This window comes from Emys orbicularis, chromosome 12 (genome assembly GCF_028017835.1).
Source record: "Emys orbicularis isolate rEmyOrb1 chromosome 12, rEmyOrb1.hap1, whole genome shotgun sequence".
Lineage (NCBI taxonomy): Eukaryota > Metazoa > Chordata > Testudines > Emydidae > Emys > Emys orbicularis.
In genome coordinates, this window is record NC_088694.1 from 39,500,325 (window position 1) to 39,520,727 (window position 20,403).

Below are 20,403 nucleotides of genomic sequence, written 5' to 3' on the forward strand. Positions count from 1 at the left end.
ATATAATCTTGCTATTAACTTATAAAATCCTATAATATTGTATAACAGTAGGGAGGAATGTCGGTGCATTGAATTTTACAACCAGCTCAGGGATGTGTTTTGTATCAATTCTACACTCCAATGAGGGACAACAAATTATTTAATACAAAGGATTCTGATTTTAGTTCTGCAGGAAAAAGGACCATGTGGTGAACTAAGGTATGCTTATGTGGATCCAATTGCATTTATTGGCAATATCTGGATGAAAATTACACCTCTGCAATTTCCAAAAAGGGACTTCCATTGGCAGAAATCAATCACTCAGTCAAGCCGATTGGCCAGCCTTGTAGGATCACGATTATCAGGATGGCAGATGCAAGGAACCAAACAGGTGTGTCCGAGTTTATTCTGCTGGGTTTCTCTGACCACCCTCAGGTGCAGCTGATACTATTTGTCGCCTTTGCATCGGCCTATGCCGCGGCCCTTCTTGGGAACGTCTCCATCATCACAGTCATCTGTTCACAGCCTGGACTCCACACCCCCATGTACTTCTTCCTGGTCAACCTCTCCCTGCTGGACATTGGCTGCGTGACCTCGACCGTGCCACAGATGCTGAAGAACCTGCTGGCCCAAAAGAAGGCCATCTCCTTCCAAGGCTGTCTGGCACAGATGTACTTCTTCACCGCCTTCCTGGCGACGGAGCTGCTGCTGCTGACTGGCATGGCTTTCGACCGCTATGTGGCCATTTGCCACCCCTTGCGCTACTCCCTTGTCATGAGCCGGAGGACCTGCTGCTGCCTGGCCGTAGGGATATGGGCATCGGGCTTCCTAATCTCTCTGCCACATACTCTCTCCTTGCTCCGCTTGTCCTTCTGCGGGCCCAACATTATCAACCACTTCTTCTGTGAGCTACCACCGCTGCTTCAGCTGTCCTGCAGCGACACAGGCTACAACCAAACCTTGGCCCTGGTGACGGATGTGTTCCTGGGCATAGGCTGCTTCCTCCTCACCCTCCTCTCCTATGTCTACATCATCTCTTCTGTCCTGAAAATCCGGTCTGCCGCAGGGAAGCTCAAGGCCTTCTCCACCTGCTCCTCTCATGTGATGGTGGTGACGCTTTTTTATAGCACTGTGATTTACACTTACGTCCGGCCCCCCTCCACTTACCTGGACAGAGACAAAGCCGTGGCTGCTCTGTACACTATGGTCACTCCCCTTGTCAACCCCCTCATCTACAGCTTGCGGAACAAGGAGGTGAAGGAGGCCTTTAAAAAACTTATGGGTGGAAACAAAGGCTGAGATTTTCCACTCCATCAAGGGCAGCATTTCCAAGCATGTCCCTTCTCCTTTAGGAACAGTAATAGAGGGCAGGGAAAGCATGGCCCATTGGGTGGGGTACTGGCTTGGCTCATTGAAGAAGAGGGTTCAGTTCTTGACGCCTACAGCCTTCATGTGTGACCTTGGGTGAGTCAATCAGGGAGATGTTTCCAAAGGCATTTAAGCACCTAATGGGGTTTTCAGAAGTGATTTGATTCCAAAGAGAGTTAGGGACCAGATTTTAAAAGATTATATTAAGTCCATGCATATGACCACCACAGGCACTTCCTACCAAGTGTTACTTACATAGATATAAGCGACCAAATTCAAAATATGCAAGTAACAGGGTACCTTCACCATTAGGCCACCTCCTTGTGGCTGGGTCTGGGGATTAGCTCTCACCTGGGCTGGCATTCCTTCCCGGTGGATGCTTACACCTTGGCCTCTCTCTCTCTGGGAGTTCCCTCTTCATGACATAGACCTCTGTCATGATGGTCAGGTCACTGTTTAGTTTTCCCCTTCCAGGATGTCAAAGTCGCACTGGACAAGTTGTCCGTATGCCATGTCAGGCAGTCTTCCAGTCCACGCCTATGTCTGGAACCACTTTCCTAATTGATGGTAGGGAAACCTGGGCCCACCACTACTCTGGGACGCAGCCCAGGGACTCTATGACCCACAACCACAGTCTGCTCAATCTCAGATCCTGTTGCTGTTACCCTGGGATTGATCCTAATTCACCTTTCTATCTCCTGGCCCACCTCTGGGTTCACCAGTCTGAGCATCCTCCACTCACAGGGGCTACTTCACCCCTCTCAGCTTCTCACCAAACTATGCAGTCCAGGGCTGGATCCTGGGGCTCACTCTCCCCCTAGAACTCCTCCTTGTTCCTAGCCAACTTCCTTTCTCTATGGGGAATAGCTGCAGAGCTCCTCCTACAGCCCCTTCTTGCTCTCAACTTCCTAGATTTGTACATGCCCAGCTTGGCCCTACGCAGCTGGGCTTCATCACCAATTAAATTTTATCTGACCATGACTCTCCTACAGGTGCAGCCTATAAGGTCAATTGGACCTTTTCAACATGCTCAGATCTTATCTGGGGTGACACCCCATCACAATGCAGGAGCACAAAAATCAATCATCATTAAGGCTATGTTTTAGTCATGGGTATTTTTAGTAAAAGTAATGGACAGGTCACAGGCAGTAAACAAAAATTCACGGCCAGTCCTGTCCATGGCTTTTGCTATATACCCCTAACTAAAACTTGGGCTGGGGGTCAGAGGTACTGGAGGGACAGTATTGGGGGTGCTCCTGGGAAGCAGCGACCTCCCTACCCAGCTCCTGGGAAGTGGTGACCTCCAACTCCTAGCTTCACGTGCTGCCTCTGCTCCACCCCAAGCCCCAGGTCTGCAGCTCCCATTGGCTGGGAACAGAGGCAGCACATGGAGCTAGGAGCTGAGTTCCTGTTGCCCTTCCAGGGAGCCCCCCCCCCAGCATCACCCCGCACTCCAACCCCCAGCTCTGAGCCCCTCCCCCACCCAAACTCCGGGTCAGCCGCACAGGCCACTGCAGAAGTCACGGAGGTCATGGCAGGTCACAGAATCATCCATGACCGCCGTGACCTCCATGACAAACCCAGAGCCTTAATCGTCATTAATATCAATAAGTGTTTAGAATTGAATTGTGCTGACAAACCCAACAATGATACTACATAGGGGCTTCCCCAAATAAGACATCTTGTCTGTTCTGGGTCTGTCTTATCAACTGGGAGCTCTTGTGGGGCAGGGGCTGACTTCATGACTCTGATTTCCCACCCGTGAAGTCAGTAAGACTTTGCCATTGAGCTCAGTAAGATTAAACTCCATGTCTGTGTTTCGGGCAAGAGGGAACATGTTGTCAGTGCTAAGGAAATAAGAAAATACAATCAGTACATAAATCATAATGGCACTAACCTAATGATATGAATGACTTTGCATGATATTATATTGATATAGATTTAATAGTAATGCCACTAATAATAATTACCGGGTTGCCAGTATTTTTGTCTAGCTAATATTATTATTCATCTTTTTTTTCTTTAAATTTATAATGTTGTTTAATAATTGATTGGGAAAGAGATATATCCTTGAAAAAAACTTGAATTAAGTTTAAGTAGCTCTGGAATCCCTTGTATAAAAGGTAAAGGTGATGTATTATTTTGGGTATGGGTGATCTAAGGACTATATTGAATGATGTGACAGGCAAGCATAGTCCTTTGGGACAATACGGGTGAAGTAAATTTCCTGGGAAATACTTCAGCAGAGGTGAATACAAATTCCTCCCCCACCCAGTCATGCCAACACCAGCCTCCTGAAGCTCTGACCTGAGGAAACAACCATTGTCTAGTTCTTACATGTTCCATGAATTTAAAGATCAAAGGCCTCTGGTGTGGGCTCAGATCCCACTTCTTACACCATCTATGTCATAGTACACAATACATCTCTGTTTCCCTGCCATGATCCTGCAAGGGCTACCAGCTCCTCAACTGTCCCCTCTTAGAGGCACAGGCCTGCATTTCTGTCCCTCCTGACCAGTGTTTCTCCAGAATAAATATGTATATTCAAGGATTATGAGGAGCATAGATGCTTCAGTAATGGGGTCTAACTGATCAACATGTTCGGGGTCTGGAAGCAATTTTCACCAGGTCCGATTACCAGAGACCCTGGGAGTTTTTTGCCTTCCTCTGTAGCATGCATCACTTGCTGGTCTGAACTAGACACCTAGCTCACATTGAATTTCAATAAAATTTTGGGACTTAATTGCCTTTCCTTTGACAGCCCCAGATTGTGGGAGAATAACCACTGTTTGGTTCACTCAGATTTGGGGAGTCAGATATTTTTCTATTGATCAAAGTGCTGGGGAAGGCTCTGACCTATTTTGTGATGAGCAGTTGAAGAACCATGAAGCCTGCAATCTGGTCTTAGGTCTGACTCTTAGGGTGAGATTTTTGCAAGCTGTCTAGTGCAATAACAATTAAATTAATGAGACTTGTTCTCAGAAGATCTAGGCATCAGTGAAAAATCTGAGCCTGGCTTGGTTTGCTAAGAGCTCAGGCTCTATGACACCAGGATAATGGGTGGGATATACATTAAGGTTTTCCAAAGATGCCTTAGGGAGTTTGATACCCTAATCCATATTCAGCTTAGTCACACAAGCCCTTAGGCCTGAAACAGGTTGCCATGACATGTGGACCAAAAGATAACCCTGTAATTATGAAGTGTACGATTTCAGTGAAAGACGTTAAATCATAGAATCATAGAATATTAGGGTTGGAAGAGACCTCAGGAGGTTATTTAGTCTGATCCTCTGCTCAAAGCAGGACCAACACCAAATAAATCATCCCAGCCACGGATTTGTCAAGCCGGGCCTTAAAAACCTCTATGGATGGAGATTCCACCACCTCCCTAGGTAACCCATTCCAGTCCTTCACCACCCTACTAGTGAAATAGTGTTTCCTAATATCCAACCTAGACGTCCCCCACTGCAACTTGAGACCATTGCTTCATGTTCTGTCATCTGCCACCACTGAGAACAGCCTAGCTCCATCCTTTTTGGAACCCCCTTCAGGTAGTTGAAGTCTGCTATCAAATCCCTCCTCACTCTTCTCTTCTGCAGACCAAATAACCCCAGTTCCCTCAGCCTCTCCTCATAAGTCATGTGACCCGGCCCCCTCATCATTTTCGTTGCACTCTGCTGGACTCTCTCCAATTTGTCCACATCCCTTCTGTAGTGGGGGGACCAAAACTGGACACAATACTCCAGGTGTGGTCTCACCAGTGCCGAATAGAGGGGAATAATCACTTCCCTCGATCTGCTGGCAATGCTCCTACTTATACAGCCCAATATGCTGTTGGCCTTCTTGGCAACAAGGGCACACTGCTGACTCATATCCAGCTTCTCGTCCACTGTAATCCCCAGGTCCTTTTCTGCAGAACTGCTGCTTAGTCAGTCGGTCCCTAGCCTGTAGCAGTGCATGGAATTCTTCCTTCCTAAGTTCAGGACTCTGCACTTGTCCTTGTTGAACCTCATCAGATTTGCTGATGTTCTGGAAACTATGCAGATATTGACTGGAAACTATGCTGCAATGTGCCAGTTAATACCACAAGATGCCCATCAGTAACATTTTGTGGGATTCTGTAATAACATCAAGATGCTATGGGAACTCATTGATGTAGATGCTAGTAAGAAGAAGAGGAACTAAGTGGAATAGCCATTGAGAACTGGAGAACCTTTAAATTAGCGAGGTATGGAAGTATGGATAAGGAAAAAGGGGTTGGAACCCTTATGCATAGTGTGAGCCTTAGCAGGAGTAAGCATAACTCAGGATCAAAAGGTATTGCCCAGCCTATGTGCTGGGGGGAAATGAAAGACGCCAGCATGACAATCACAGTGATGGTGATGACAATGAAGATGACGATGGGGAAGATAATGACTGACACTCCAGGGTCTCCCAGAAGGAGAGGTGAGAAGTGAGTGATTCTGGTCCTAGGGCTAACTACTTTGGACTATCTGTCTATCTTCTGTTGTATTTCAGTGTTTGTGGGATTGTTTATTTGCTTAATGGATTTCCTAATAAAGGGACTTCTGACAAATCACAGTTTTTTCTTGTGTGTACTTAGAGTCTCTCATTCTAATGATACTGATAACAATATCCCTGATACTGTAGCCATCAGGAGACTGAAACTTTCTTGACCGCTGTGCTCTAAGAGATGACTCAATAATCAATATTAATTAATCAATTAATCAATCATCTGTCATCAATCATCAATAAGGCTACAGAGTGTAATTCAAGAAGAAGAATATGTATCAAAAACATGTTCAAACTATGTAACTAGGCAGGGTTGATGAACAAGGTTTTCCCAGACAAAGAAATGTTGGGTTATGTGAGGGAATAGGCCTGGCCGGCCTCCCTTATGTCACTCGGGATACCGGCGAAGGCTCACTATACAGGCCTTTACAGGCCACAGGCCTGAACTAGACTAAGTGACACAGCCTTCTGCCAAGTTCAGTCAAGGGTTATGATCAGAGGAGGGAGGAAGAAAAAACATGAAAAGCCCTAGTAAAATAATAGCTTGTGTGTTTATGGCTAACGAAATATAATAACCACTTGTTGATGAAACATAATAACCGCTTGTATGAAGAAATTGATTCTAGCTAAATGCAAACTTCTCCTGCAGCTCCAGCTAAATGCAAACCTAGCCAATCATATATCTCCTTTGGGCGTCCTGTAAAAAAACCCCGGTACACGGACAGTAACACCCCGGAAGGTACTATACACCCTGCCGAGAATATACCCTAACTGGTGCCAAGTACTGCCCATATTGGAAACCACCAAGAAGCCCTCTACCCTATATGCACCCAATTCTCGGAAAAATAATAAGGAAGGTACCGGGAAAGGGGGCAGACCCTAACTCTTTATTTTTCGTAAATGACGCATAACTTGTACTATGTTTGCGGTTTGTAAGAATAAAAGGAGCCTGCGAGCTCTGATCGGGGATGTAGTTTCTAACTGCAACCCCCAACGCATTGGTATGTATTGCAATAAACTAGCCTCAGGCTTGAGTCTGTGAACTAAAATCAATGCGTGGGTGACTTTTTCCATGACAGTTACCTGTCTGCCTTTGTCTGTGATGCAGCATAAGTAGGATAAATCAGATGGAAGGGGCATTCATCTGCATCTGAAGTCAACAGGAAAAGCAAATTAAGAAGAGAAGAGGATGGACTATAAGGAGGAAAAGGACATTTTGTGGTCCCACACTGAGGGACAAAAAGCACAGTACTTTTTGCATCCATGAAAGTTGAATACTGGTCCTGGTGGCTGGTGATGCTGAGGGCTTGCTTTAGGTGAGCAACTTAATTTTAGGCAGATTTTTAACCTGCTCAAGTCATGTTTAGTCACTTAGAAGCGTGTTATAATTTGTAATCATATCTGTTTCCACTATCCTGACTCAGCATCACTTCAATCTCTACCTTGGTTAATAAACTTCCATTTGTAATGGTAAGCAAAGTGTGAATGCATAGCTGGGCCAAACAACCTTGTGTGCAGTCTTTGGAGGCGGCAGACTTGGTAATTACTGTGTGTCCAGTGACAGGGGCTGAACGCTGCAGGGAGCACTCCAAGGACTCAGAGGTTGGTGTGTACAAAGCACTAGCCTGCACAGGAAGGGTGAGGTCTCAGAGACCTGGAAGGCAAAGCTTGTGGGGCCAAAGGCTGTTGGTTTCAAGGAGCTGAAGCACAATAGTCATAGACAAGATTGCTTCATGCTAAGGGCAGGCAGTGATAAGGTACCTCACAATCTTGAGTCCCCCTGGGAAGTGTTACCCCCTCCCCTCACACAAAGGACAGCTGGGGATTAAACTTTTTGGAAGGATGTCCCATTATACCCAATATCTCAGTGGTTAGAGCACTCAGGACCACAGCCCTGCCTGACTTGGAGCAGGGGCTGGAGCCCATGTCTCCTGTCTACCAGCAGAGTGCCCTAACCACAAGGAACTTGGCTAAAATTGGGTGGGACAGGGTATCTTTCTAGTTTTAGTTTTGTTTATCTGAGAAAAGCCTTACCTGGTGTAGCCCAGCCAATTTGAATTTCACAAGTACCCACAATCATTCAATTTTAGTGCAGGAATGGCGAGTGGTTCCAGTCTCTTTTGACCATGGAACACACACCTGGGGATAATAACACATCAGGTAAATGTGCAAATTGGGACAGTTGTAGATGCCAGTACCTGGAGTTACTCCAGTTTGGAATAAAGATACCACAATGTAGTAAAGCTGCTCAGACTAAAAGCAAACCTTCAAGTTTATTAAGAGGACAATTTGAGAGTTAACAAAGATTCCTCATAAATCTACACACAATCTTTTCATTATAGCAATACAGCAAGTACTATGCAAACAAAACAATAATAGTATGTAACATACAGATTTCTTCAGTACCAAAAGGTACACAAGCAACAAGTCTATGCATTTAAAACATACACCACGGATTTGGCATTAACGTCCCCACACTGTCCTGAGCTGAACAAGCAGCAAGCACCCAGTTCTTTGAATAGGCTGGTATCCTTCTCCTTGGGGTATCTTCTTGCTGCAATTAGTAAAAGCAGGCCTGTGAGATTCAGCCCTCAGGGCAGAGATCTTCACCTCCTCTGTGGTCTGTCTCCCTCCCTCTGGGTCAGTCTGAGCTAACTGAAGAGTTTGGCACCTTTGTTCTTTATTCTTGGGAGTGGAATTGGCCCCCAGCCCTGCACCATTGACTCTGGTGCCTGCTCAGGGACTCTCAAATCTGACTACTTCTTTGATGGTCACAGAGTATTCTCTCCTGATCACTGCAGCTCAGCAGTATGGCTCGCACCTTTGCTTCAGCATGAAGACCCTCACCCAGCTCCAATGCAGCCCTTTAGCTCATCTGCACCTGGTTGCTTGACCTTGGCACCATCTGCCTCTGGCTCAGTACCTGCCCCTTCCATGGACCAACTCCAGATCCCCACTACCACATGTTACAGGCACACAGGAATATGTCTATACTGTTCCCAGTACAGTGATCCTGGCATGGGTCTTGTTCAAGGTCTCTGGGGACCCTTCCAGTACTACATCACCCTGATTCTTCAAGTACTCCAAGTAATCATCTTACTCTGAAGTTGGCTCTCAGGTTTCCCGATACCAAGAGCTTAGAGCTAACTCATAGAATCATAGAATCATAGGACCGGAAGGGACCTCGAAAGGTCATCTAGTCCAGTCCCCTGCACTCATGGCAGGACTAAGAATTATCTAGACCATCCCTGACAGGTGTTTCTCTAACCTGTTCTTAAAAACCTCCAATAAAAGAGATTCCACAACCTCCCTAGGCAATTTATTCCAGTTTTTCCTACTGTGCAGCATAAACCACCCTTGCAGCAATTTAAGCCCCTTACTTCTTTCCCCTGTACTTAGTGGTTACAGAGAACCATTCATCACCTTCCACTTTATAACAACCTTTTACATATTTGAAAATTGTTAACATGTTGCCCCTCAGTCTTCTCTTGTCTAGATGAAACTAACCCATTTTTTTCAACCTTTCCTCGTAGATCACAACAGAAGAGGACCCGGTGGCCGCTGCCATGAGCAGGCACACCTGTGGGCTCATGACCACTGTGTAGCGCAGTGGTTTGCAGATGGCCACACAGCAGTCATGGACCATGACGGCCAGAAGCACGGCTCCAGTGCTGTCCAGGAAGTGGAATAAATGGAGCTGTGCCAGGCAGCTGGTGAAGGAGATGGCCTGGCACCCTGAGAGGAAGCCAGCCAAAATCTTGGGCATGGTGACCATGGAGAAGAAGATGTGCTTGGAATCCTAGAACATTTACAGGAAGCTGCAATGAATAAACCTAATAACAATCCAATTGGATATTTCCCATCACATCTCCTATGATTTGTAATACTGTAGCAATTAGCAGTGCCAACTGAGATTACAGCCCCATTTACACTGTATAGACACATGGTGAGAAATAGCCCTGCCCGAGTCCAGTCAGCTCCAACCTAAGTAAACAGGAGAGACAAAGGGTGTGTGGGAAAGAAAAGAGAGGAAACAATATACCCAAGATCACACAACAGTTGAGTGGCTGAGCTGGGGTAAAATCCAGGTCATTTGAGTCCTAATTTGGCTGCTTGTTTTAAACTGAAATGCTATATGCTATATCTCACATACAAATTATGCAGGAATCATCTGATGTGGTTCTTTGGCACATGTTATACATTTGCTTGGAAGCATTAGTTTTTTGTCAGTAAATGTCGACGAACAGCTATTTCAGTGTACACACACAAACTGATGGAAAAATATTTCCATTGACAATAGATTTTTAGACACAGTAGAAGTTAGAAAAATGCTGCTTGAGAACTTATTAGAGTCCCACCTTAATGTGTATAAAAAGTATTGTAATGAATGCTGCATAATTAGCTTTCTTTCAGTAAATGTCGATTTCACCATACAACACACAAATCAATAAAAAAAATGTTTTGATTGTTAATAGAAATTTACAGCTAGGCAAAGTAAGAAAAATGCTGCTTGAGAACTCATTAGAATTTGGTTTAAAGCTAGTTCTGTTGTATATTTTGATGTGTGACATTGACAAATTTGTGTTTTAAGGGTTATAAAGCTTAAACTTTTTGAATCTCAGTGTCCACTGCCATTACATAATTATTGTCTGACCTCCCCCCCATAAATTTCCCACAACTGTGAAAATTTAAATTGATAAAAATGTTTACAAATTGATATTATCCATCAAAATATATATTAAAAAAATTGAAATCTGCCGAGCCTAGTTATACAGGATATCAGACTAGATGATAATAATTGTCCCTTCTGGCCTTGAAATTCACAAATCTATGCAACCTGACACCTTCTTAACTATGCTGTGCTTTGAAACTCCTAGTCTAGAAGACTACCTTAATTTTCAGAGTAATACCCAAGTTTCCCAAGCACTTGCCTTGCGGAATCAGAAGCTTTACAAAAGGAATCTGAGGCAGTTTGAAAATCTTATCCTTGGTGACTGTTGCATGCTGTTCTCTCACAGCTCAGCCATAGGCCACTCTGGTCTTCCTTGTAATTGAAACAGTAACAATCACTGGAGTCAAAGGGTGCTGAAGAGAAAAAGCAGGAATATCTGTCTGTTCAGAATAGAAGAGAGATGCAGGATCCTATTGACTTGAACTTTTGGATGTCTGTACTGAATCTGTGCAGCAGGTCTGGCTTCTAGGCAGGGGGGCCACAGGGCTTAGCACGCTGCCCCCACCCCGAGCACCAGCTGCACACTCCCATTGTGCGGGAACCAGCTAATGGGAACTGGGGGGGGAGAGTGCCGGCAGGTGAGAGTCACGCGGAACCGCTTGCGCGCCTCTGCCTAGGAGCCAGACCCGCTGCTGGCCGCTTCTGGGGCACAGCGTAGTCCCCGGTGCACCCTGGCTGCGCCACTGACTGGGAGCTGCCAGAGGTAAGTCCACACCCCAACCCCGTGACCCAATCCCCTCATCCCCAGCCCAGAGCCCTGACACTCTCCCGCACCCCAACTCCCTGCCCAGCCCTGAGCCTGCCCCAAACCTGGAGCCCCTCCTGCACCCCAAACCCCTCATCCCCAGCCCCACCCCAGAGCCTGCACCCCCAGCCCTGAGCCCTAACCCCCTCCCACACCCCAACCCCCTGCTCCAGCTCAGAACCCCCTCCCACACCCTGAACCCTCATCCCCAGCTCCATTGGGTTATGGGCATCAGCAATTTTCTTCAACTGGGTCCCCAGAAAAAAAGTTTGAAAACCACTGCACTAGAGCTACCACCTCTCTGGGAGGTGGGTTAACTAAGCTGACAGAAGAACTCTCTCCCATCGGCTTAGAGAGTCTTCATTAAATTGCTACAGAGGTGCAGTCTCAAACAAAGTGTTTTCTGTCCTTTACACTGTCTTGATGCCCTGATCAATCCTCTCATCAACAGCCTGAGAAAAAAAGAGGTAAAGGAAGCCCTGAGGAGAGCTCTGCAGAAATGTCAGGCATTCGGAGAGGTTGATTTATATGGTAATAAATCAATTTGCTGGTCAGAAAGGAACAATCTAAGTTCTAGTCAGTCCAAACATCCTGAATTATAGGAAGAAGATACTGAGGACTTTTTAGTGTCGCCTCTCCCTTTCAGTTGTATTTATTTAGATGAATAAGGGCAGTGCCTGAGCTGGTGTAAATTGCCACAGCTGAATTGACTTTTATCCCCAATGTTATTTCAGTGTCTCTAACACTGGCTGCCAGGGGTTCTCCTATTGCAATGAGAACTAGGAAGAGTGGAGAAATTGGTAGCTTGGGTGTGAATGTGTGAGATTTTTTTAATGGCATGTTTATTGGTTTTATATAAAATATAAGCACACAATGAAACAAAATTTATATAAATACATGCACAATCCCCTTTTCCCCAGACCAGGTGGAACAGCACCCACCCTCCCTCCCCTTGAGGTGGCAAAATACCAGGTTTTGGTCAGGACCTGCTATGAGCATTGTACTAGACACTCCTTTCTGGGGGGCCTGGGAAGGAATTTTTCCCTCACCACCAGATAAGCCTAAGTGGAGTGGGGGGTTCAGGGAGTGCTTTGTTATGGTGTTATGATCACTTCTTCTCTAAACGGACAAGTCCAGTATCAATTGATCTGTTGTATTAGCGATAGTTGAGTGAAATTGGTAACAGTGATGCATTATTCATCCAAATGTATTACTTATTTATCCCTTTCTTTGTGCAACTTTATAATATATAGTTTTTATAAAGCATTTTAGGGTATGTTATTTTAGGTCTGATAATGTGTTAAAGATAATGTGTTGAAGATTATCCATCAAAACTGCTTTTCCTAGAAAATGCCACATTTTCATCAGAAACCATTTCAGCCAAAATTTTGGGAAACAATGCTCTAGTGGGAGAAGGGGTGTGGCCCCGAGTCTGTTGCATAGGCCATCCCTAAGTAGATCACTAGAAACAGGAGGAAGAAAAGAATCCACCATTCAGGGAGATTCTCAAATCCCATCAGGATGAATTGTGTGATAGATGTTTGGTTGTCCCCTTCTCTTTTCTCCATGAGGTGCATGAAGGTTTCCATTTCCACCGTTCTCTGTGTGATGTACCTGGTGACTGAGAAAAAGCAATACTCATTTAGGGAGTTTGCTGTACTATTAAACTCGGTCGATTTCCATCCATTTCATTCCATAAAAATTGAGATTGCAAGCTCTTGTCTCAGCTAAGGAACTGATTCACTCCCAGGTGTTGCAGAGGGTATTGGAATAGAGGTTCCCTACCAGCCTACCCAAGAACAGCAATACGGTAAATATATCTTTCTTCTACCCCTGTCCCCACATTTATTCAGTTATAGATTCATAGATTTAATGGCCAGAAGGGACTATTTGATCATGTGGTCTGACCTCCTCTACAACACACGCCATAGAATTTCCTCAGTTACCACAGCACTGAGCTCAATAAATTGTGTTTGGCTAAAACGTAATTTCAAGAAAAGGTCTAACGGCCAGATTTTTTAATGTATTTAGGCACCTGGTTAAATTTTCAAGGTAATTAAACTCATTGATTTAAATAAGTGTCGAGCACCTAAATGGTTTTAAAATCCATCTAGGCAACTATATACCTTTGACAATCTGGCCCAGAATGATTTGCACAAGGCTATAAAGAAAGGCTGTGGTAGAGCAGAGAATAGAAACCAAGTCTCCTTAATGACAGGCTAGTGTTGTAAACATCGGAGTATCCTTCCTCTTCAAAACTAAGATGGAGCAATAAATAGCTAGGCAAAATTTGTCTCACAAGTGCCACTATTTCCAAATTGGTAAGGATTTCCAGTCTCTATCCAATGCATTTCTAATGTACACTGTAGCCTATAAAAATGACAATTACTTATGTTCCAGAGAAATGTGTTGAAATATAAGGCCCAAAACATCCCTTTCCTAAAAATATGCTTGACAATTGTCAAGTGAGGCTTGATAAAATATGAGAAAAGTGAAGTGAGACAATTCAGAGGCAAGCTAGAGATAATTTAGGGCATAACCCTAGGCCATGTTTTGGTCCTAACTGGTTTATACAAAAGTTTTAAATAAAATGTGAATGTTTAGGAAAATGTTATCTATATTGATGGTTGTTTAAGGGGCTTGATAAAGAGATAGAAAAGTAGATGTGTGTAGATAGATAGATCTCCTTTATGTTTCATCAGTTTCCCTGGCGATACATCACGTTCAGATTCTAAAGTCCTTATTCAGGCAAAGCTTCCAGGGAGTGAGGACACTGTCCAAGAGGAGTGTCTTTCGCATTAAGGGCTGTGTCTGAGGAAGAGAATGAGATTGTGCCCTGAGACTTTTAACCCTGATCTTTAATCCTCATCATGAAGCAGCAACTTCCCCTTCGATGGTGACCAGGTCTGGCCTCACAGTCTTGTCCTCTCAGTACCTATGTAGAAACCTATATGTTGCTGTTGGGGTTGGTCTCTCTCTTTTGCTGCTCATCATGATTGTTTGCATCACACAAACCGTTATCTGACTCCTGCTCTGGATCCTTGCAGGGTTTATCAGGGAAAGCAGCCATCCCCTGGCCCTTCCAGCTGCCGGGATCTCCCGTGGGCTCTGCTGCTGGTGAGCACTGAGAGTTACCTTCCCAAGGGAATTAACATGGTGGTGTTTGTTAAAACAGTGTCACACCAAAACTGATGCCACTGGCATTCAAATCCCAAAGGAAACCTCCCTTTCCCCACATATACTGTATGTGTGCCAAGAGCCCAAGAGAATGGGAAATACATTTCCATGCTTTTAATAATCATATCTAGCTCTACCAGATCATTCGCCATGTGTTGATCTCAAAGCACATTACACAGGAGGACTGATAGCATTATCCCTGTTTGACTGATGAGGAAACTGAGGCAGAGAGAAGGAAAATGAGTCCCAAATGGTCATGAAGCAGGCATTCACATATCTGGGAATAGCCCCCAGGCGTCCTCAGTCAGAGTGTATTACCCTGGCTGCTGGACCACACAGACTGAGAGACTTTGTCTATTACCTTTCAAAGATTTGAAGGGTTAGACAAATATCATAGAATCATAGAATCATAGAATATCAGGGTTGGAAGGGAGCTCAAGAGGTCATCTAGTCCAACCCCCTGCTCAAAGCAGGACCTAATCCCAACTAAATCATCCCTGCCAGGGCTTTGTCAAGCCTGACCTTAAAAACCTCTAAGGAAGGAGATTCCACCACCTCCCTAGGTAACCCATTCCAGTGCTTCACCACCGTCCTAGTGAAAAAGTTTTTCCTAATATCCAACCTAGACCTCCCCCACTGCAACTTGAGACCATTACTCCTTGTTCTGTCATCTGGTACCACTGAGAACAGTCTAGATCCATCCTCTTTGGAACCCCCTTTCAGGTAGTTGAAAGCAGCTATCAAATCCCCCCTCATTCTTCTCTTCTGCAGACTAAACAATCCCAGTTCCCTCAGCCTCTCCTCATAACTCATGTGCTCCAGCCCCCTAATCATTTTTGTTGCCCTCCGCTGGACTCTGCCAGGGATGGTCTAGTGTAATGGTCCCTCGCTCTCCTGGTCGGAGGGAGGCCAGTCAGGCTCATCCGGTCGGGTCAGGGCCAGAGTCCATCAGACTGGCAAGAGCCTCCCAATAGGGCTGCGCGATTAACAGTCCCAACCAGGCTTTAGCTTAGGTCGCTCAAGTAGGCAGCCCTGAAACGCAGTTTATCAGGGCCGACATTGGCCTGGGCGGAGCTCAGGCAGCCAGCAAACACACAGTCTCTAAGGGGCTGGCTTTAGCCTGAGTGGAGCTCAGGCTGCCAGCAAACAAACAGTCTTTATAGGTGAGTGGTAAGGGAGCTCCTGTCCTGGGCTAGAGCCTCCTTGCACTGTGTAGGGGTCAGCCACCCGGGGTGGGATGGTAGGGGGATGCGGGCCCACCCTACTCCACCGCGTCCCATCTCAGGGCCCTGGCAGGGGCAGGATTGGCTGCCCCTGCATCAGCAGGGATCCAGACACAAGACGCAGGCTGAGCCATGCCAGGCTCTGCAGCCGGCTGCTCCGTGGCTGCCCCTGGGCTACTTCCTGCCTCCCTGGGGTTTGGTACCTGCGGCCTCCAGGCGTCTTTTGGCTCTTCCGGGTAAACTGCAGCAGGTACTCCAGGCCAGTCATCATCCATGTCTGGGGATCGGGAACAGCCAGGTGCAGGTTCCTCTCGGGACCTCTGGAGAACAGGCCAAGCGTCCTCCTCCGGCACAGGCTCTCCCCCAGCTGAGCTGCAGGGCTGGCCTTTTATACTTCCAGCCTCACCCCGGTCCTTCCGGCGAGGGGGGCGGTGCGATCTAGGCGCTACCCTCCAAGGGGCGTGTAATGGTCCCTCGCTCTCCTGCTCGGAGGGAGGCCAGTCAGGCTCACTACATCTAGGTAATACCTAATCCTGCCATGAATGCAGGGGACTGCACTAGATGATCTCTCAAGGTCCTTTACAGTCCTACGATTCTCTGATTTCAGTATCTATCTGATTACTGCCCATCACCATTGTATTTGGAAAACTTCAACATAAAATCAACAGGGGAATAGCAACGTCCCTTGTAGATTTAATGAAGTCTCTGGTTCTTCTCCCTTTGGAGGTAAAGAAAAAAATCCTCTTTAGGGTAGGGTTTTTGTTTTTTATTTTTTAGATTTGATTCATTTCATTTTTTCAGGGTGGGGTGGGAGTTTTGAGATAGAAAGGGGAGTCATTTTACATTGTTAAATAATATCCTGGTCAACACCAGCAGAACTCACCAAAAGCGCAAGGACTATTACTATTTGACTATGGTGATTCCTTAAGGACTGAAATAGAGGTGGGGTCCCCATTGCGCTGGGTGATCCATAAACCCATATAGGGAGAGAATGTTCCTGCCCCATAAAATTTACAATTGAAACAGACAAAAGGGGAGTTGGGAAAAAAGAGGCCAATGGCTTTTCCAAGACCCCATCTGAGGCAAGAAAAATAACAGAAGGCAGGTGCTCTGATTTCAAGTGCAATGCCTTACCCGCTGGAGCACTGTGTAAGATACGTGGTGTCACACAATGTCTCCGTAGCTCAAGCATTAGAGCGCTGGCTTGTAAACCCAGGGTATCAAAGCAATTTGGGGTATTTTCCAAAGATGAATGGAGAATCCAAGAAACACAGACCACAGGATATCACAAATGGAATAGGATTCTGGCAATGCAAAAAGACTTGGGAATATTATTTAGAAATAAAAAAATGAGAAATAAAAGAAAAAATATTTAAAAATCCCAAATATTTAAATTTAATACATAACCATCTTTTGACAGGGCTGGTTGGTCACTGGTTAGCTCAGGGGTTCTCAAACTGGGGGTCGGGACCCCTCAGGGGGGGTCATGTGGTTATTACATGGGAGGGTCATGAGCTGTCAGCCTCCACCCCAAACCCCGCTTTGCCTCCAGCATTTATAATGGTGTTAAATATATATATTACAAAGTGTTTTTAATGTATCGGGGGGGTCGCACTCAGAGGCTTGCTGTGTGAAAGGGGTCACCAGTATAAAAGTCTGAGAACCCCTGGGTTAGCTGGTTTGATTTTCTGCAAGAAAAGTGCATTTCTGAAGCGATTACACATTGTGGATGTATAGTCAGAACCAGAACCCATTTAAAACCAATATTTTTCAGGCTGAGGTTTTTAGTTTTTGTGAAAATATCCTGATTTTTAAAAAAAGTTGTGAAATTTTCCATAGGTGGAATAAAAATCATCCATGACTTAGGAAATGTAGGAACCAAATCCCACTGATTTTGAATGAGGGTTGGAGGCCTAATTTCTCTACCCCATCTTTGAACATTTCTCCTATTCAGACTAGGGTCATATACTTTCCCCACTCTTCCTGTTTCTCATAGAATAGAAGAACCCTTGCCAGCCAAGGTAAGAGAGACTGAAATAATTCTGGGAACAACAGTAAAGAATGTTTTCATTTCCCACCATGCACTTAGCTATGCTTTTCATTTTGGCCAAGATGACTGGAGTTCAGGATGGAATTTTTGAAAACATATTTGGGGGAGATCATTGTCTGGTTCCAATCTCATTGCAGCACTGAAATAAATGAATCTATCGAAACGTATACTAGCTGAGGATCTGCCATTATTTACCTAAATAAATACAACTGAATGGGAGATACAACTCTAAAAATATCCTCAGTATCCTCTTCCTATAATGCAGGATGCTTTAACTGATAAGAACTTTGCCTATGTAGATGGATCCTTTCTGACTAGTGCATTAATTTATTACCATTTCTATCAATTTCTCTGAATGCCTGGGAACACCCTACATTTCTGAAGCACTCTCTTCAGGGCCTCCTTGACCTCTTTGTTTCTCAGGCTGTAGATGAGGGGATTAATCAGGGGTGTCAAGACCGTGTAAAAGACAGAAAACACTTTGTTTGGGGCTTTCAGGGCACCGGTGTTTGGTAACATGTAGACAGTTATTAGTGTCCCATAGAAAAGTGTAACCACAGTAAGGTGTGAGGAGCAGGTGGAAAATGCCTTTTGCTTCCCGGTGGTGGAAGGGATCCTCAGGATGGTGGAGATGATACAAACATAAGATATCAGGGTCAACAGAAATGGGGGAACAGTGTCTATGGAGGAGAATATTAGAGTCACCAGGGTAACCAGACTGGTGTTACTGCAGGAGAGTTTAATCACTGGGGTGAGATCACAAAAAAAATGATCAATTTCATTAGGGCCACAGAAGGCTAATTGTGACATAAAAGATATTAACGTGGTAAGAATTATGAATGAACTTAGCCAAGATCCGGCTACTAGCTGCATACAGAACCTGCCATTCATACGGATTGCATAGTGCAGGGGGTTACATATTGCTAAGTATCGATCGTATGACATCACAGCTAGCAGAGAGCACTCAGCAGTCACTAGGAAACCAAACCAGTAAAACTGCACAATGCAGCCGGTTACAGAAATGGTTCTGTCCCCAGTCAGGAGGCTGGCCAGCATCCTGGGCAGAATGGCTGAGGTGCAACAGATCTCCAAGCAGGACAAATTCCCCAGGAAGAAATACATAGGGGTGTGAAGGTGCTGATCAGCCACAACTAGCACTACAATGAGCGTGTTCGCAGTCATGGTGACAATGTAGATCCCCAGAAAAAGGAGGAAGAAAATAAATTGCAGTTCAGGGAGATTCCCAAATCCCAGCAGGATGAATTCTGTGATAAATGTTTGATTTTCACCTTCTCCTTCCTCCATGAGGTGCATGTAGGTTTCCACCTTCACAATTCCCTATGTGATGTAGCTGGTGATTGAGAAAAAAGGAATAATCATATAGTTAAACTCAGTGGATTGCCATCCATTTGATTCCCTAAAAATTGAGTTTGCAAACTTTGATTAGAGTTTATATCCTTTCTCCAGCGAGGAAATGCTTCACACGCAGGCATTGCATAGTGTATTGGGAAAGAGATTCCCTACAACCTCACCCAAAAAGCAACAACACAGTTAATTTATGATGTATCCACACCTGTTCCCATTTTTTTTCAATTGGAGATTCATCTATTTAAAGGGCAAAAGGGACCAAAAGATTGTTGCAAGGAGGAGGCGGGGAAATTGTTCCCCTTAAACTCTGAGGACAGAACAAGAAGCAATGGGCTTAAATTGCAGCAATGGCAGTTTAGGTTGGATATTTGGAAAAAACTTCCTAACTATCAGGGTGGTTAAGCACTGGAATAAATTGCCTAGAGAAGTTTGGAATCTCCATCATTGGAGATCTTTAAGAGCAGGATAGACAAACACCTGTCAGGGATGGTCTAGATAATACTTAGTCCTGTGACAGGTGGAGGACACTAGGCTAGATGACCTGTTGAGGGCCCTTCCAGTCCTATGATTCTATGCTTCTATGATTATCTTATCTGACCTATTCTGCAACACACACCAAAGAAGTTCCCCAGTTATCCCTGCACTGAGCTCAATTAACTGTGTTGGGCTAAAACAGATTTTCCAGAAAAGCATCCAGAGCCAGTTTTTTAAAGATATTTAGGCTCCTAGTGGGATTTTCAGAATCATCTGGGCAATTAAAATTCATTGATTTAGATGGTTTTCAGGCAGCTGGGTGCTTTTGAAAATCCCACTAGGCACCTAAATACCGTTAAAAATCTGGCCCAGGGTGACTAGCTCAAGGCTATACAGGAAGGCTGTGGGAGAGCAGAGAATAGAAACCAAGAGGAATATAAAGTGGGATTGTTTAAGATGCTCAATATAGAGATATATAGTTCTGTAGGAAATAACTAAGTAGAGTGATGTATAAGGGGTTCAACAGAGGGATAGAGAAATAGATGGTAGTGTAAGGGGCTTGTCCAAGAGATAGATATGTTGGTGTCTGTGTGGATAATTAGATCTCCTTTATGTTTCACCAGTTTCCCTGGCAGAATATCATGATGAGGTAATAGAGTCCTTATTCGGTCAAATAAGGGAGGACACTGCTAAAGAGGAGTGTCTTTCAGATTAGGGGCTCAATCTGAGGCAGAGATTGAGGGTTTACCCTGAGACTGTTAACACTGACCTTCAA

General features: G+C 45.0%; 2 protein-coding genes across 2 annotated transcripts; one reads left to right on the forward strand and one right to left on the reverse strand.

Annotated features, from left to right (window-relative positions):
• The first annotated feature begins 345 nt into the window (after window positions 1–345).
• On the forward strand, window positions 346–1,278 carry LOC135886164 (olfactory receptor 5V1-like). Its single transcript, XM_065414023.1, has one exon. It carries the CDS (start codon window positions 346–348, stop codon window positions 1,276–1,278), a length of 933 nt encoding a protein of 310 aa, XP_065270095.1.
• An 8,083-nt stretch (window positions 1,279–9,361) lies between these two features.
• LOC135886165 (olfactory receptor 11A1-like) lies at window positions 9,362–19,100 on the reverse strand. The gene is made up of 3 exons (XM_065414024.1): window positions 18,161–19,100; window positions 15,940–16,013; window positions 9,362–9,658 (listed from the first exon to the last, which is right to left on the reverse strand). Exons 1-3 carry the CDS (start codon window positions 19,098–19,100, stop codon window positions 9,362–9,364), a joined length of 1,311 nt encoding a protein of 436 aa, XP_065270096.1.
• Between the last annotated feature and the right edge of the window lie 1,303 nt (window positions 19,101–20,403).

Bases quoted from the DNA above. Each gene is read 5' to 3' on its own strand.
- LOC135886164 (XM_065414023.1), top strand. From the start codon at position 346: ATGGCAGATGCAAGGAACCAAACAGGTGTGTCCGAGTTTATTCTGCTG.
- LOC135886165 (XM_065414024.1), bottom strand. From the start codon at position 19,100: ATGCACCTCATGGAGGAAGGAGAAGGTGAAAATCAAACATTTATCACA. The intron at 16,014-18,160 runs GTAGGGTGTTCC...CCCGATCCCCAG, and splicing joins GAAGAGAGTGCTTCAGAAAT to ACATGGATGATGACTGGCCT. The intron at 9,659-15,939 runs GTACCAAACCCC...TAAATGTTCTAG, and splicing joins AAGACGCCTGGAGGCCGCAG to GATTCCAAGCACATCTTCTT.